This window comes from Mytilus galloprovincialis, chromosome 6 (assembly GCF_965363235.1).
Source record: "Mytilus galloprovincialis chromosome 6, xbMytGall1.hap1.1, whole genome shotgun sequence".
NCBI lineage: Eukaryota > Metazoa > Mollusca > Bivalvia > Mytilida > Mytilidae > Mytilus > Mytilus galloprovincialis.
The window spans coordinates 33894707-33912730 of record NC_134843.1 but is presented as its reverse complement, the minus strand read 5'-3'; the positions used below and the strand labels follow the sequence as shown (position 1 = coordinate 33912730).

The 18024-nt window shown below is 31.2% G+C and overlaps 1 protein-coding gene across 4 annotated transcripts; it reads left to right on the top strand.

The window, feature by feature from the left end:
• The first annotated feature begins 627 nt into the window (after positions 1–627).
• Positions 628–16639, top strand: LOC143078096 (uncharacterized). 4 transcript variants are annotated; one of them, XM_076253070.1, is made up of 11 exons: positions 639–996; positions 4056–4202; positions 5354–5500; positions 9397–9447; positions 10901–10951; positions 12010–12075; positions 12758–12808; positions 13866–13931; positions 14616–14666; positions 15875–15940; positions 16399–16639. In XM_076253070.1, exons 1-10 carry the CDS (start codon positions 801–803, stop codon positions 15928–15930), a joined length of 882 nt encoding a protein of 293 aa, XP_076109185.1. In that variant the 5' UTR covers positions 639–800; the 3' UTR covers positions 15931–15940; positions 16399–16639. The 4 variants fall into 4 exon arrangements, with proteins under 4 accessions (XP_076109186.1, XP_076109188.1, XP_076109185.1 ...); XM_076253072.1 differs by lacking the exon at positions 4056–4202 and having other exon boundaries at positions 640–996; XM_076253071.1 differs by lacking the exons at positions 13866–13931; positions 14616–14666 and having other exon boundaries at positions 628–996.
• Positions 16640–18024: the final 1385 nt, after the last annotated feature.

Sequence of the window (18024 nt, the reverse complement as noted above, 5' to 3'; positions counted from 1 at the left end):
ACATATTTACCGAACTCCAAGGTAAATTCAAAAAGAAAAATCTTTAAAAAGGGCAAATTCAAAAGTTCAAACACATCATGCAACGTTCGGACGCAATTTGAATTTTTTTTTGAAAAACAGGTACTTTTTGTTTTGTAAGATAACATTGAATGATAATCATAGATAAATAGAAATAAAAGTAGGAATATTCTATTTTCAATTTACGGTTTTTGCCTGATTTTAACATTAGTCTCATTGGTGCTTTAAACTTTTTGAGTTTCATCCAGCGATATAGAAGAAAAACAAAAATTGCAAATATTCAAAAGAAATGCGAGCGAGCGGAAAGCGAAGTGATACCGTACATGTATTTTATACGAAATATGATTTCATTAACTGAATTCAATATTTAACAATTGCATATCCTCTCTTTTCTCTACTAAAACTGATAAATTAGTCTTGAAAACTTTCAATGTTGTTAAACTGATTTTTAGATACAATTTTCCATCGAAATTCAATCAATATTAGTTCAGAATATTTAAACATTTTGATACGCCCCCTCTATATTTCAGTCTGATTTAGGTATTGGTGTACGCATAAATATCAGTATAGACGACTTTTTGAAAATGACTTATGATAAGTTAAATGATCAGATAATTTTTTCCTAATTGTATATTTATTCTTTTCAAAAGAAATATGTGACGTATATTTAATATGAGGTCACACCTGGTTATAAACGTTCCTGATGAAGTTCTTAAATAAAGTTAGCTATATAAAGCGCCAATGTGGACTTTTTACAGTTGACTGGCAAATAATTACTACTCATGGAATTAATGAAAAAACATGCAATTTTAATCATAGTTGGATATTTGTTTATTGAGGCTGGCCTGTTATGTGGTCTGTTTACAAACAAATGGATAAAGACAAACGAATATCATTGTGGCCTAAGGAGATATTGTAACAATACTATAGATGGTACTATCTGTCACAACGTTGTGGATATACTTCCAAATCTTGAATGTAAGTTATAATAATAATGATAATGGGGCTATGAAAAAAATTAGTTAGAAAATATTGATTGTATTTTTGAATTATTGATTCGATGAAGTAACATGCATTCTTATGTTCTTACATGTATATAAGTATAGTTTTTGGCAGGCTTAACCGAACATAAATTATTTTTTCAATAAAATGCAGCACATGTATACATTAGTAGTTAACTCTCCTGCTGAGATTCACACTTTCTAATACTTTATCCAGATAATATAACGAAATCGACACATCCCGAAGAGTAAGTATATCCTGCTTCACATGTTGCACCCCGTCGTGTTGCTCATGTTATTAAAAAGCCGGTAAACAGTCTAATTCAGTAGGTCAGATTCGTAAAAAGGGAACGGAATTGTAGTTACGACATATTAAAGGAACATATCCGAAATCATCTGTGTAGCGAATATTCCATAACGGTAAACCAACTCGTGATGGCGTCCGTCAATTTTACGAAGTGAAGATTTCAAATTCGCTATTTGGAACTCTTGGTTTAAAAGTGAAAATGTCACAATTCGGAAAAAGAATGATCTCTTTTATAGGAAAGTTTTGTCTCCAACCGACCCGTATAGTCAATTGCTAGATATAAATCCTAATCAAATAGCAAAATCAAAAGCTCAAACACATCAAACAAATGGATAGCAACTGTCATATTCCTTACTTGGTACAGGCATTTCCTTATAGAGAAAATGGTGGATTGAACCTGGTTTTATCGCGCTTAACCCCTCATTTGTATGACAGTGGCATCAAAATCTGATATATTTACAACGATGCCTGAATAAAACAGACATGATAGGTAAAATAGTCACAATATGGGTAAACTGAGTCACAATCTCAAAACAAACAAATATTTAACAAAGAAGCACACAAAGCATCTATCAATTTAACCGAACACATTCATTGCTTCGCATGTTTTATGGCAGAAAATGTAAACGTCACAAAGAAAGAAATTTTGTCGTTCAAAGTATTTTCAAAAATAATTTAATTTCACATGGGACATTGTGGTATACAGGGTTAAAAAAAAAACAAAAGCTATGTTAAAACTTATTTCAGAAACAGATATAATTTTTTTTTTATGAATTTAGTTTTGACGTCTTCGACCTTGCATTGAACAAAAGAACAAAGGTTTTTTTCCTTTGGTTAAATGTTTTGTATCATAATTACAATCTACGAATTAATGGACAATTACATATTATCTAATTTAATGATTCAAAGACGTGATTTCAAATAGTTATGATGAAACCGGACTACAATTATATATGTTGAAACTAACAAATATAATTTAAGAACTTCAAGAAAGTACACATTTGATTTATTTTAAAGACAATATTTAAACTTGTCATTGACAAAATTAATCATGTAATACTCTATATAAACTCATCGTAGATACCAGGATTAAAATTTTATATGAAATTAAACAACCATACATCTGAAATCGAAAAAGGTGAAAATGTTAACAACTTTTTTGATTTACAATGCAGCGCAATTAGTATTCCCATAAAATGAAATTAACAACATAAATAAGCTAAGTGTCAAAGAGACAAAAACCCGACTAAAACGCAGCAAACAGCCCAAGACCAACAATGAGTCTTCAAAAAAATAAAATCACAAAAATACTGAATTCCATGTAAAATTCAAACAGAAAAGTCCTTTATCAAATGGCAAAATCAAATGCTCAAACATCACACGAATGGATAACTGTCAAATTCTTGACCTGGTACAGGCATTTTCCTTTGTAGAAAATGGTGTATTAAACCTACTTTTATAACCAGCGAAACCTCTCACTTGTATGACAGTCGCATCAAATTCCATTATATTGAAAATAATGTGTGAACAAAACAAGATATAATAGGTAAAAATGTCAAAAATAGGGATACAGTAGTCAATATTGTGTTATAATCTTAATCACTATAAAAACAAACAAATATGAAACAAAGAAGCACAAAAAAGCATTTAGGCGCAGCGAGAAAATTTAGAGGCGGGCTTAATCTTGCACTTAAATAAATGTAATTATAGTTCATTAAAAAAGGAAGTCACACTCCAAAACACATAAATGAATTAGATATTTTTTTTTAAACCATACGAGACTGCCCCTGTTTTATACATTAAAAACAATTATGCGGGTTTAAGCATGTTTTCTGATATCTCAACCCTTCCCCTATTCGTCTGGCCAACTCAGAAGAAACAAACACAGAGACACAATTCTGCATTAAAAACGTTTAAAGACATTTACTATGTATTGATAATCTTGCGTCGCGTCATCGGTAGCTGAACTCATCTTAATCTTTTCAAAAATCTGTATTTGTTTTTTAAGGATGCAATATAAAACAAAAAAGAAGAGTTATTCACCCGCTACCATTTACATTCAAATATTTCATTAAAAGGCTGAGAACCTGCCAAAAAGTACATGGCTTGGATTTCATTAAAAAAAATATAAGACGAGGACTTAACTACATTTTCATTTGTACTAAAAGGAAAACGTACATTCATAACTAATAAATATTTGCTCTTACTTGAAAATATATTGCTCAAAATATTTCAAAGTTCTTTAAATAGAACGTTCAATGTTTAAAAGTAAGTAAAGCAGGTAAATTTTTTTTTCTTTGCATACCTTTTTTAAAGGAACCTGGGGTAACATATCTTAACATACAACATTTTATAAACATATACATAAAAAAAGTGAATAGAAACCTAGATGGAAAAATACATTCTCCAACAATATGAATGCGTCTATACTGTATGTGAAGCTAAAAACGCCAGCATGCGTAGAGCGCTGTAACTGATAGAGAAAAAATCCGTACACAAAGAGCAAATAAACAGCACTTAAATTGCTGTTCGGTCCTTTGTGTATTGGGAAAAAAACACCAAAAGAAACATTCGGACAAGCACGGGGTTTACTAAAATATATAATATATGGTAGATAAACTGGTAGGAGATAATATATTAACATTGTATTTAATTTACTAATTACAACAACGGTAAAAAAAGTCGACAGGTAACTTCAACATCGGTGTAACCTTAATTGTCTTTTGCAGATATGTTTGATGTAGTGTATTATCTTTCAATTGCATCATGTAGTTGGATCGGTTTAGTTTTTATCGTAATGTTTTCTACCTTACGTTGTAATGGATGCAAAGGAAAAAAGACCCGTAGATGTACCAGTTTGGTCATGTTTTCTTGGTGTAAGTCATTTCTTATTACTTTGCTATCAGTAATAAATAGACTAAGTTTTTTCCCTCCAATCTCAAATGTACCAAGTAACAAGACGTTACTAAGTTGAAAAACTTGTGTGTAATCCATTTGTCATTGTTGAACAATAAAATATGTTTAAACTAAACTAACACTATTGGATATTTGTACATGTAGTCAACTATTAATATAAATAGTATGAAAAGTGAAAATCAGACAATTCTATATCAATAGCAAGGTGCGTTTTCATTACCTCAAAAAGTATGCCTTTTGCACATACATGTATCTGTATCTGGATATATTCACTATATGAATAAGTATAAGATGGTTCTTATACATCCCCGACTTTCAAATATTCGGCTTAAAGCGTTCTAGATGTGGGTAAATTAAGATAGCGAGTCAGACGAGTGAAACTTATAAATTGTTGTTTTTATTTTTATAAACTAGCAGGATGACTCATAAGACCACGATTATAAAACGGTGGTTGTTAAATGAACACGAAACTAAATTTCTGCAGGATAGAAGAATTCTTTTTAATGTCAGAGATCATTTATGCAAAAAATGGTAGAACAGGACAATTTTCATGAACACCTGTACTATCTACAAATGCTGCTGATGAGTTATTTTCGTACTACAGTACTCCTCTTATGCAAGACAGACGTTCATCTCTTATGAAAAACACTCAAAATGACATTGAACGACCCTTGCGGTACGAGAAAGAGAGGAATTTGAAACGACAATCGATAAAACTAGATTTTTTTTTCTACGGATATTAATTGATCTTAAGGTGGTACCAAATACCATGACTAAAATTAATATGGCTCATTTAATTTTCCTAAAAATTAATTTGACATATTAACATTGACTAAGACCCTTTGACAAAAATATACACACACTTTATCGGAAAAATTTCATTGGCTATATAGCAGTTTGACAGCCACTTATTTTGATCATTGGGAAGCTTTTAATTATATAACCTTAACATAAGGCGTGATTAAAACGTTCAGCTGATATTTACATAGTTATCTCCATGTAGAGTTATGTACCACCTTAAAACCTGTTTAAGAATTGTTTTCGATTTATTTTTTGTACTTTTGGACTATAATGACGAAATGATTTTTCGTAAAATTATTGTATGTTTTAGGTTTGATACAAGGTGCTGTTCTAACTATATTCGTAACAGCAATTATAGATAAAATGTCTGCAAGTTTAAGTGATGCTGGATGGTCATTATATTTGGAAGGTGCCACACTTATTTTATCATATGTTCTACTAACTATACAAGTCTGCTGTGAGTATTAATAGTGTTTAGACTTTTGGTGAAATTTTTCATAATACATGACGCTGTGAAATGAACGATTTTGAAAACCACATAAAAATCTTTCAGTCTGAAACCAAACATTACTTGAACAAAATATACATGTAATGGTAGTACATTAAAAAGATATCAAAAATAGGGAAGATTAACAAAAAAATTACACGATAAAATGTGGTGAAAGAATGTGTTTTAAATTAGGACGTTCACTTTTGAATGCAAATGTTTAGTGCAGATTTCAGTGACTTTAATAAACAATATGTATAATATTAATTTTTCAATAATTGTTGTTCATATTATTGTGCTAGTATTAAGATATTGTTTATATTATTTAAGAAAAGAAGTAAGTACGATATGGCTACTCTCAGGCACGAGGGGGGGGGGTTAACTTCCTATTATTGGGTATACGGGGATGTGCCAAAAATATGGGTCATAATGTTGCGAGATTTTATATAAAAATGACCCTCCTTTTTAATGACATCCTATATTAAAATGCATTTACGTTTGATAACTGTATATTGATTTGGGGTATGATCTACATATCATATATAAATATGCTATTGAGAATCTTACATTATTAATGGTCAATTATTATATTAAATTAAATCAATTCATTTGAAAGTTCACCTTTCAAATAAGTCCCCAAATGAACCCCGGAAATTTGTCTCCTGATGCAGTTAATCCAACAATCCATGCGTATATATAACGATAAAATATATGTGCACCAAACAATGTCAATTCATATATAAAAACTTAAGGGTAGCTGGTATATTTATGAATTATATTTATAATTATGAGTGATGATGAGTTAGTCCTTATATAAGCATGGATCATATTTTAAATATTGTATATAAGTATAGGTCATTCTTTCCGAGATATTTATATAACTATAGGTACTGAATTTCAGTGAATGTTATATTAAAATGGGCACGTTGTTTGAGGCAAAAATGGCACACCCCTACCAAAAAAATATCGAAGTTACCACCCCCCCCCCCCACGTGCTCTCATGTCACTTGATTTCGAAAACTAAAATGTATAATAAATCAATAAATCAATTTTTCAGCAGATGTTAACAAGAAATTCATTTAGTCTCTCAGATTGTCATACCAGTAATTAGATTTAAAAATTATGTTTAAATATTTGCTTTAGGGCAACACATTTCGTGCTGTACTGAAAAAAAACTAGTTGGGTGTTTATAGTCACGATACATATGACGTGTTGCATAAACTAGATAAAATTCTGGAGTTAATCTTTTTTTTTTAAATCCGAAAGTATTTCATAATCTTTCATATTTTTTCCGTTATTTTTTTAAAAGCATTACATGATTGTGATCTGAAAGGGTAATGCCCGCGTCACACTGTCCCGATTTTTACACCGATGGCAACACGATAATGGACATTTTCAAAATCGGGGCTGATCGTATCCAGATCGGGCTATTCGTAGTGCCATCTTTAACCATCTTTAACCATCGGCCACTTTTTCTAGCCTTCGGGGACAACTTCGGGAAGGGTTCTAAATTTTTTAACATGTTAAAAAATTCCCGAAGGTGCGCCCGATGTTGAGGGTTCGTATTGAGTTCGTATCACCATCCTCAATATCGTAATGTCACCGGGAATGCATCTTTGAACATCGTATTGCATTCGTGTTTCAATCGTTTCCATCGGGCAGTTTTGACATTACGATGTCTATACGAATGAATCACGAAGATACCCGAAGGTCTTACGATGGCAACACGACTTCGTGAAGACCTCGTAATCCCGTCGTGTTGTCATCGAATAAAAGTACGAAGGCGACAAGATGGAACTACGACAGCAATAAATCCAGCTAAATGTAAGTTAATTTTCGCGCTAAAATACATTTAAAGTGCCATGCGCGATATGCACTGGTCAGTCCAATACGACAGTTAAGAAAGACGTTCACAAAACATGGAGCTCATATCATATGATTCTATGAGAACAAGAAAGGCGACAGCGTTGTTTCTATTAATTCAAATGGAACAAGAAGAGCAGCTATTACAGGCTCAGGATTTACTTTTACAAGTAAAATATTATTTTTTGTCAATTTTTTATATCAAGTAACATGATTAAAGGTGACAAAGAATTTCGAGTTTTTAATTTATATTAGACAATGTCGGAACATATTCAATTTCTTCTATTCACAACAACAACACGAAAAGACAAAAACGTTAGTTATGATAAGAGCGATATGTTCAGGCCTTTTCCATCTGGATTGTTTCATATCTTTACATGCTGGGGTTCCTTTAAATAAACGCGCCTCGTACACCAACACTGCAGGTACACGTATATAGGGAAACCAACTTTTTATTCATTATTCTGATTTTTTATGTATCGTCTGAGTTGTTGTCACACGAATGTTTACTCCATAACCATTTTGTTTTCTATATGTCATATTTTGCCGCCTTTGTTGCGTTCTCCACATCCTTCCTTTTGTCTATATTATTGTGATATTCTCCTGGAAAGAGATCTTTTTGAATAAAAGGGATCAACGAACCCATTACCTTACCTTTAAGATAGATCAGTAAACATGGGCATAATTATGGGTGATTATTCAGACTAGTGCACACATTTTACAGTTCAAACAAGGCAATGCTGAGCGTGGCATCCCCTCGTATGTAACATATTGGGGACAAATATGGACACTATATTTGTATATGACACATGCAGAAAATGGTAAATTGAATATGCATATTTGATACATAAACTATTTTTTTAGAAACCAACCAAAACATTTAGTAACTGGAAATACCTTTAATATTGTCTTTAGAACCAGCAGGTAAAAAAATGAGCAACCAATTTCCTGTGTATTATGCTATTTCAAGGAGAAAAAACAAGTCCATCTGCATGACCTTGACCTTTGGCCTTGAACGTAAAAAATGTCAGATCATTACAAGGAGGAACAATATACCAAATGTGGTTAAAATCTTTTGAAGCATATTGGTTTTAGAGTGTCCACAAGGGTGATATTGCCTTGTATTACAACTGCCACTGTGACCTTGACCGTTGAACTTTAAAGTCAATAGCGCTTAAGATATTCTTAACGAGTAACACCATACCAAGTTTTGAGCATTTTGGTTCTAGAGTGTCCATAACAATTTTATCTACACGCAACTTACATGTAGTAGGCGAGGGGATAATAAACTAAGTTTTATAAGAATTAGACAAAAAGATCGATTACCCGCCATGCATGGCAGACTTGTACAGAAACGATATGTTGTCAAAATTCTGTTCGTATTTTTTAGACATCGTATGGCCATCGCGCCATCATCGTAATCCATCATGTAGCCTTCGTAATCCATAGTGTAGCCTTCGTGATCAATCGTGTAGGCTACGGCTGAGATATGAAGCTTAAATACCCGTCTTCGGTTAACCTTAGTATGTCCATCTTTTGCTATCGTATACAATTTCAGCACCATCGTATAGACTTCGTTATTCATCGTACTTGCTTCGGTCACTTTTTGGTATTTTAACGAGATCGGGACCAACTTCGTACGAACTTACAATTTTAGCATTCGGGTGTCCATCGTATATAAAAATCGGAACAGAGTGACGCGGGCATAAACAAAATGCCTATTATCATTCCTCATCATAGTGGGTTGGGTTTTTTTACCAACGCAGTATAATAAAACAACTCAAAACGGTTTTGCATCATATGGATGGAATTCAAATTTAAACCTTGTATTACTTCAAACGTTTTCAATTGTTTTCTTTATTCATGAAAACTCCAATTGGAAATGCAGAATCTTGATTAAAAAATTATCTAGTACTAGTACATAAACACAAAACAATTATTATAAACCATTTCTTTAATCTGGTAATATAACGTTATATATTTTTTTCTGTTTTTAAATCCAGGTAAAGATAAATCTGGTCGAGACAGCGCAACTGTTGATGTAATAGACGAAAGTAAGAAATGTTAATAGTTTTTCATTATTTGCATATACAAGTATTTATTTTGGATGGCAATTATCACTTTGTAGTGGTAGACAGGGATTACCACCATAATTATATTCACGGCTGTAGATTATTTAAGTGTAAGCTTTGTAGTTTATAAATTTCTTTCTTGATCTTTTTTCCGTTTGATGTCTTGAATAAACCTGTTTGTCTTTAACCCTTGCTTCATACCGTATTTTAAGTTGATTGTTCCTTTCCTGTTTTTGAATGTCGGGTCCTCATTACTCTGTATAACAGATTGCAATATTTAGGAAACTAGTAGCATGGTACATAACATTGGTTGTTCCTTTCTTGATTTCTATTGACAAATATGTTAAATAGATATAAGGAGATGTAGTATGAGTGCCAATGAGATAACTCTCCATCCAAGTCACAATTTGTAAAAGTAAATCATTATAGGTTAAATTACGTTCTTCAATACAGAGTTATTAGATATAGGAAGATGTGGTATCAGTGCCAATAAGACAAATCCCAATCCAAGTCACATTTATAACAGTAAACCATTATAGGTCAAAGTACAGTCTTTAACACGGAGCATAGGCTCACATCGAACAGCAAGCTATAATGAGCCCCAACAATTACTAGTGTAAAACCAATCAAACGGGAAAACAAACGGTCTAATCTATATAAAAAAAACGAGAAACACTTATGAACCATACAAACAAACTACAACCACTGAAGTAATCTATGAGGTATGTCGACCAAAGCAATATATTTTAACTACCTCTGGAAAATAAGCCTTGCAACAGACCACATGAAGACCAATCAGAAAGATTTTCCAATGGTTCTTTCAGATGCAGAGGCAGCAGATATGCAAATAAAGCATTGTAATTTCAACATGTAGATCAGCACATGGCAAATCTCACAAACATTTTAAGGATTTTCTTTTATGAGAATAAAAGAAGACATTGTACAAACGTTAATGAGACAACAACAAGAACAAGACAATACACAAATATAGAGCGCAACATACATGGAGTCTTTAACAATACAAATGTGTATATAGAATATGCCGAGCTCTATATATATCACCCAAAGTATATGAAAGTGATTAACAAATCAAACTAAAATTAATAATCTGATGTCTACACCGAATTTTCAAATTAACGAAACACATATACAAATATGACATTTAACTTCTGACAATGTATATGTCAGTCACATAAATTTGAGACGGAATTTAACTTGTATTTTAACCTTTACCTTTACCAAAAAGTAATAGTCTTTAATGTTGTTGTAAACAAAAAATCATAAATGTTGATTTGATAACAAAACATCCTAAAATTTTGGTGTAAATAGCAAATCATAAAATGTTTTAGTCTCTGATGACAATCTCTTTAATTCAAAAACAGTTACTTACATATAGATTATCAAAAAATCATTTCAAATTTTGTTTCTTTTACAGCTCTTTCATACTCAATTGAAAATGTATTAAGAGAGGAGCAAGTAATTGAAGGTAAACAATTTAAGGTTGAAGTTGAAGTAAATGGTTATCTAAGACCACGTAAAGTTTACTAGTATAATAGAGACATTATTATTAAAAAAGAAGCAACAAGAGTGCATAGATAGTATTCAAGTAGTATGCAAAAGACGAATCCTTCAAAATCCAAATTGTTTGATAAGATGTTTTCTGTTTTCTTTCCGCTCTTTGGTCGGGTTGTTTTCTCTTTGACGCATTCCCCATTTCCATTCTCAATTTTATTTATTGTTTATTTTTGTCAATCATTTACAATATTGGTGCAGATCAATGAATAATTCATATTACCATATAATGTCTGTCTAGGACAGATGATTGGCATATATTTAATAAATGATTTCATATGATGAAATGGGAGTCTCTCTCAGTATGAATTCTAAGAGGCATTCTTTAGAACTTATATATCAGTAGTAGTCAGATGCTAAAATGACCACTCAGTACAGATACTTGTTTAAAATTATATATCACTGGAATCAGAATGTGGTCGTACGTGTTTATAACATGTATAAGGAAAAATGTGTATGTTTTAACATAATAAAACATTTCTACATTGTACATAAAGATTATAAAAAGAAATCGCTCATAACATAAAAATCAGGTTATGTGTATACCCATGAAGGCATATGATACAGACACGTTTCAGATAATTAAAACTAAGGATTTTATGGATTGTATCGGATCCTTTGGAAACATTTCGCTTCATGGTTCATTCGCCTTCTCCAGAAAAAAGCCAACAGTAGGTACAAATATTTCAATCAGGATGTTTTAATTGTTAAGACTATAACAGGTTTTTTTCTATTCATTTGATGTGTTTAGGCATTTGATTGCCATTTGTAAAATAATTTTCCGTTTTGAATTTTCCTTGGAGTTTAGTTATTTTGTTATACTACTTTTTAATGCTATAGAACTTATTCTTACTATTAAATACAAACAAATGTTACTTTTTTTTCAATTGATATCCCAATTGATACGGTCCATTAATTTTTGTTTAACATCCTTCAATATCTTAATAAGATGTAAAACAATTTCATTTGTAGGAGGCCATGCACCTATAAATCACATTATGAATGATCCAAATGCGATATATGTCGACCAAGGCAAAGGTAACTACCTCTGGAAAATAAGCCTTGCAACAGACCACATGAAGATCAATCAAAGAGTTTTTCCAATAGTTCTTTCAGATGCAAATGCAGCAGATATGCAAATAAAACATTGTAATGTCAACATGTAGATCAGCACTTGGCAAATCTCCAAAACGTCTTTGAGGATTTTCTTTTTTGAGAATAAAAGAAGACATCGGATAAACGTTAATGAGACAATAAAAACAAGACAATACACACATATAGAGCGCAACATACATGGAGGAGTCTTTAACAATAAATATGTGTATATAGAATATGACAAGCTCTATATCGCCCAAAATATATGAAAGTGATGGACAAATTAAACAAAATGAATTTATGATCTGCCATCTACACCGAATTTTCTAATTTATGAAACACATACAAGTATGATATACGACAACTTCTGACAATGAATATATGTCAGTCACATGAATTTGATACGGAATTCAACTTGTATTTTAACCTTAAACTTTACCAAAAATCGTCCTAAATTTTTTTGGTAAATATAAAATCATAAATGTTGATTTAATAAAAAATAATCATTAACTGTTGGTGTAAATAACAGATCAGAAATGTTTGAGTCTCTGATGACAATTTGTTTATGTCAAAAATAGTTACATAGATTATAAAAAAACATTTCAACCTTTGTTTTTTTTTACAGCTCTTTCATACTCTATTGAAAATGTATTAAAAGAGGAGAACGTAATTGAAGGTAAACAATTTAAGCCTGAAGTTGAAGTTAATGATTATCATAGACCGCGTACTATCTGCTGGTATAATAGAGACATCATTATTTAAAAAAAGAAACAACAAGAGTACATAGATAGTATTTAAATAGTATGTAATAGACGAATTCTTCAAAATCCAATTATTTTTATAAAATGTTTTCTGTTTTCTGCTCTGTGGTCGGGTTGTTGTTTCTTTGACGTATTTCCCATTTTTATTCTCAACTTTATTTAATGGTTATTTTTGTCAATCATTTGCAATATTGATGCAGATCAATAAATGATTCATATTACCATATAATGTCTGTCTAGGACAGATGATTGGCATATATTTTATAAATGATTTCATATGATGAAATGGGAGTTTCTCTCACTATGAATTCTAAGAGGCATTCTTTAGAACTTATATGTTAGTAGTAGTCAGATGCTAAAATGACCACTCAGTACAGATACTTGTTTAAAATTATATATCACTGGAATCAGAATGTGGTCGTACGTGTTTATAACATGTATAAGAAAAAATGTGTATGTTTTAACATAATAAAAAATTTCTACGGTGTACATAAAGATTATAAAAAGAAATCGCTCAAAACATAAAAATCAGGTTATGTGTATACCCATGAAGGCATATGATACAGACACGTTTCAGATAATTAAAACTAAGGATTTTACGGATTGTATCGGATCCATTGGAAAAATTTCGTTTCATTGTTCATTTGCCTTCTCCAAAAAAAAAACCAACAGTAAGTACAAACATTTCAATCAGGATGTTTTAATTGTTAAGACTATAACAGGTTTTTTTTCTATTCATTTGATGTGCTTAGGCATTTGATTGCCATTTGTAAAATAATTTTCCGTTTTGAATTTTCCTTGGAGTTTAGTTATTTTGTTATACTACTTTTTTATGCTATAGAACTTATTCTTACTATTAAATACAAACAAATGTTACTCTTTTTTTATTGATATCTCAATTGATACGGTCCATTAATTTTTTTTTAACATCCTTCAATATCTTAATAAGATGTCAAACAATTTCATTTGTAGGAGGCCATGCACCTATAAATCACATTATGAATGATCCAAATGCGATATATGTCGACCAAGGCAAAGGTAACTACCTCTGGAAAAAAAGCCTTGCAACAGACCACATGAAGACCAATCAAACAGTTTTTAGATTTTCAGATGCAAATGCAGCAGATATGCAAATAAAACATTGTAATGTCAGCATGTAGATCAGCACATGGAAAATCTCCAAAACATCTTTAATGATTTTCTTTTATGAGAATAAGAAGACATTGAATAAACGTTAAGGAGACAACAACAAAAAAACAAGACAAAGCACACATATAGAGCGCAACATACATGGAGGAGTCTTTAACAATAAATATGTGTATATCGAATATGCCAAGCTCTATATCGCCCAAAGTATATGAAAGTGATTAACAAATTAAACAAAATGAATTTATAATCTGCCATCTACACCGAATTTTCTAATTAACAAAACACATACAAATGTGATATACGACAACTTCTGACAATGTATATATGTCAGTCACATGAATTTGAGACGGAATTCAACTTGTATTTTAACCTTTAACTTTACTAAAAATCGTCCTAAATTTTTTTGGTAAATATAAAATCATAAATGTTGATTTAATAAAAATCATCTTCAAATGTTGGTGTAAATAACACATCAGAAATGTTTAAGTTTCTGATGACAATTTGTTTATGTCAAAAACAGCTAGATATAGATTATCAAAAAATCATTTCAATCTCCTTTTTTTTCTTTTACAGCTCTGTCATACTCTATTGAAAATGTATTAAAAGAGGAGAATGTAATTGAAGGTAAACCATTTAAGCTTGAAGTTGAAGTGAATGATTATCATAGATCGCGTGATGTCTACTGGTATAATGGAGACTTTATTATTAAAAAAGAAGCAACAAGAGTACATAGATAGTACTTAAGGAGTATGCAATAAACGAATTCTTCAAAATCCAATTACTTTTATAAAATGTTTTCTGTTTTCTGCTCTTTGGTCGGGTTGTTGTCTTTTTGACGTATTCCCCATTTTCATTCTCAACTTTATTTAATGTTTATTTTTGTCAGTCTTTTGCAATATTGGTGCAGATCAATGAATGATTCATATTACCATATAATGTCTGTCTAGGACAGATGATTGGCGTATATTTTATAATACATTTTTTATGATGAAAGGTGAATCTATCTCAATATGAATTCTAAGAGACATTCTTTAGAACTTATATATCAGTAGTAGTCAGATGCTTAAATGACCACTCAGTAGAGATACTTGTTTAAGATTATATATCACTGGCGTGTTTATGACATGTATAAGGAAAAATGTGTATATTTTAACATCATAAAAAATTTCTACATTGTACATAAAGATTATGAAAAGAAATAGCCCTAACATAAAAATCAGGTCATGTGTATACCCATGAAGGCATATGATACATGCACGTTGCAGATAATCAAAACTAAGGATTTTATAGATTGTATCGAATCCTTTTGAAAAATTTCACTTCATGGTACATTCCCCTTCTCAAGAAAAAAAAAGGTACAAACATTTGTTTTTCATAACCAGGTTGCCGTTCTGTTGCCCATTAACTGATTAAGACAAATAGATTTGTTATCATTTTCAAAGTCTGTAAGTCATTCGGGATGTTTTAATTGTTAAGACTGTAACTTACAGTTGTTTTCTATTCATTTGAAGTTTTTAGGCATTTGATTGTGTCATTTGTAAAAGAATTTACGTTTTGAATTTTCCTTGGAGTTCAGTTATTTTGTTATACTACTTTTAATGATGAAGAACTTATTCTTACTATCAAATTCAAACAAATATTACTTTTTATCAATGATGAAAATAACAAAGGATTTCCCTCCTTGACTATTTTTATACTGAGAAAATCCCTCGGTATTTTACATGAAACTGTTTAAAGTATCGTTATAATTGATATCTCAATTGATACGGTCCTTTGAAAACAAATAACATCTTTCAATATCTTAATAAGATGTCAAATAATTTCATTTGTAGGAGGCCATGCACCTATGAATCACATTGTGAATGATCCAAATGCGATATATCAGTAAATTTTAGTCGGTAAGTATGTGTCAGTATATTTGTATTTATAGTGTTTGTATTCAAATTGAATTGAATGACTTGGTTCTATGTGGAGAAAATAGCACAGTTTATTCCTATAAAGTTTACCATGAAGAAGATGATGTAGATAATGTTTCTAATGTTTAGTTGTAAAATTTCGTGACTTTTACCGGAATTGATATATGTTGCCCCGTAAGGAGCCTTACTTGTGATACCTTTTCAATCACGTAAAGGAATTTCAAATAAGTATTGTTTAAATCAATGACACCACGTAAGTAATATACAGATAACATTACTGAAGCTAAGTACTTTTTACACGAAGAAAATGAAAGTTTGGAATGAATATTCCTACGAAATAAGAAAACAAAATCATTCGAAATTATCATTTTGTAAAACTTAATGATATATTTAATCATTTTTTAAACTGTTGATAGCTTGAATATGCTTATATTTTACAGAAACATGATAACACAGCTGCGCGTAGCCACCAAATACGGGTGCAAGTGAACGTGGTCACGGCTTTTGTGAATTGTATGATGAGGAGATCCGTGGAATATATCCCAACTATCGGGATCCGTATAAAGAACCGTCCTTTCGTCTTCTGGCCTGACTATTTTGTAGTTATTTTTATATTCAGTTAATTAAAGTTAAACGATTATATGATTTTCAAAATAAAAGTGCAATCTGCACTTAGTGTTATAGCTTTCTTATAGTTTTGTTGAACATCTTCAAACAGACTGTTTATCTTTAAAATCATTAGTACCTTTTATTTCATGTTGTAATGTTGTGTGCAATTGATATGCAGATAATATAAATTTCAAGTCTTAGAAAATGTGTTTATACCAACAAATCTGCTTACAAAATAAATTAATATATCATTAGAGGTCCATATTTTTTCCCTATTTTATCCAGTATTTGGGTATTCTGTTTAATATGTTTATTTATGTTTATTCATTCATTATTTTTATAACATGTATCATGTTTTAAACTGAGTGGTGTTGCGTTTATTTGTAATTTATTCCTGTCACATAATGTTGTCATTTTTACGGTTGTGAAAACATTGCCATATAAGTGGGAGGATTGGCTAGCCATAGCCATAGAACCAGGTTCAATCCACCATTGTGTCTTAAAATGTCCTGTACCAAGTCAAAAATATGGCAGATGTTAGCAAACAGTCCTGGCCATGTATGATTATTTTTGCAGCACTTCAGATTTTCTGTTTTCCGTTTTGTTTCCCGCCTAAAGTTGATGGGTTTCCATTGCTTTCGATTCGTGACCCGACTTGTTTTTGGCTTAATCGATGTATGACTATTGAACAGCGGTTTACATTTATGTACCACTGTTGCCTGTATTTCTTACTCTGGCCATCAAATGAGAGCTATTGCTCACTGATGATCACCCCGATAAAAGTATACAATGAACAAGAAGTTGATGAGCGATGGAGATGAATACGCATCACACGGTAAAGCATGCTTATCTTTATTTTATAAACTCTATATGAGAGAGTTGAAATCTTAGTTTCCTTGTGATTTCTTTGTTCTGCGGTTTTTTTTTTTATTTCACCTTCCCATAAAAGGGACAGCAAATATCTATTTGTTTTTCATATATATCTGGGATGTCATCTTTTTCGACTTCGTATACAATCAAAGACTAAACAAAGGATTTGATCAATTATACTATTCGTGTTAATTGTGAGATCTCTTAATTATTAAACCTCTATTCAACTTTTAACGCACTTTCAACACTATTGTGCTACTTCCTTTTGGTCAGTTTTTATTGTTGGAGGAAGTCGGAGTTCCCGGAGAGAATCAACGACCTTTGGTAGGAAAGGCTGACATTTCTAGTGAATTAAGATTGGAGTCGAGTGCACCTGCTCCGTGCGGGAAACAAACTCACAACTTCAGTGTTGACATCCTAGTGGTACAGCAACTAGGTTAATAAGAACATTTGGCTACTGAAGACCATGTTATTTTAGAATAAAGTATTGAAACGAGGTTTGTTAAGAGTCCTTTGAAAGAACAGGTAGCAGAACAAAGGAAGCAAATGGACAATTATCAAAATGTATTAGTAAACAGTTAACTTGC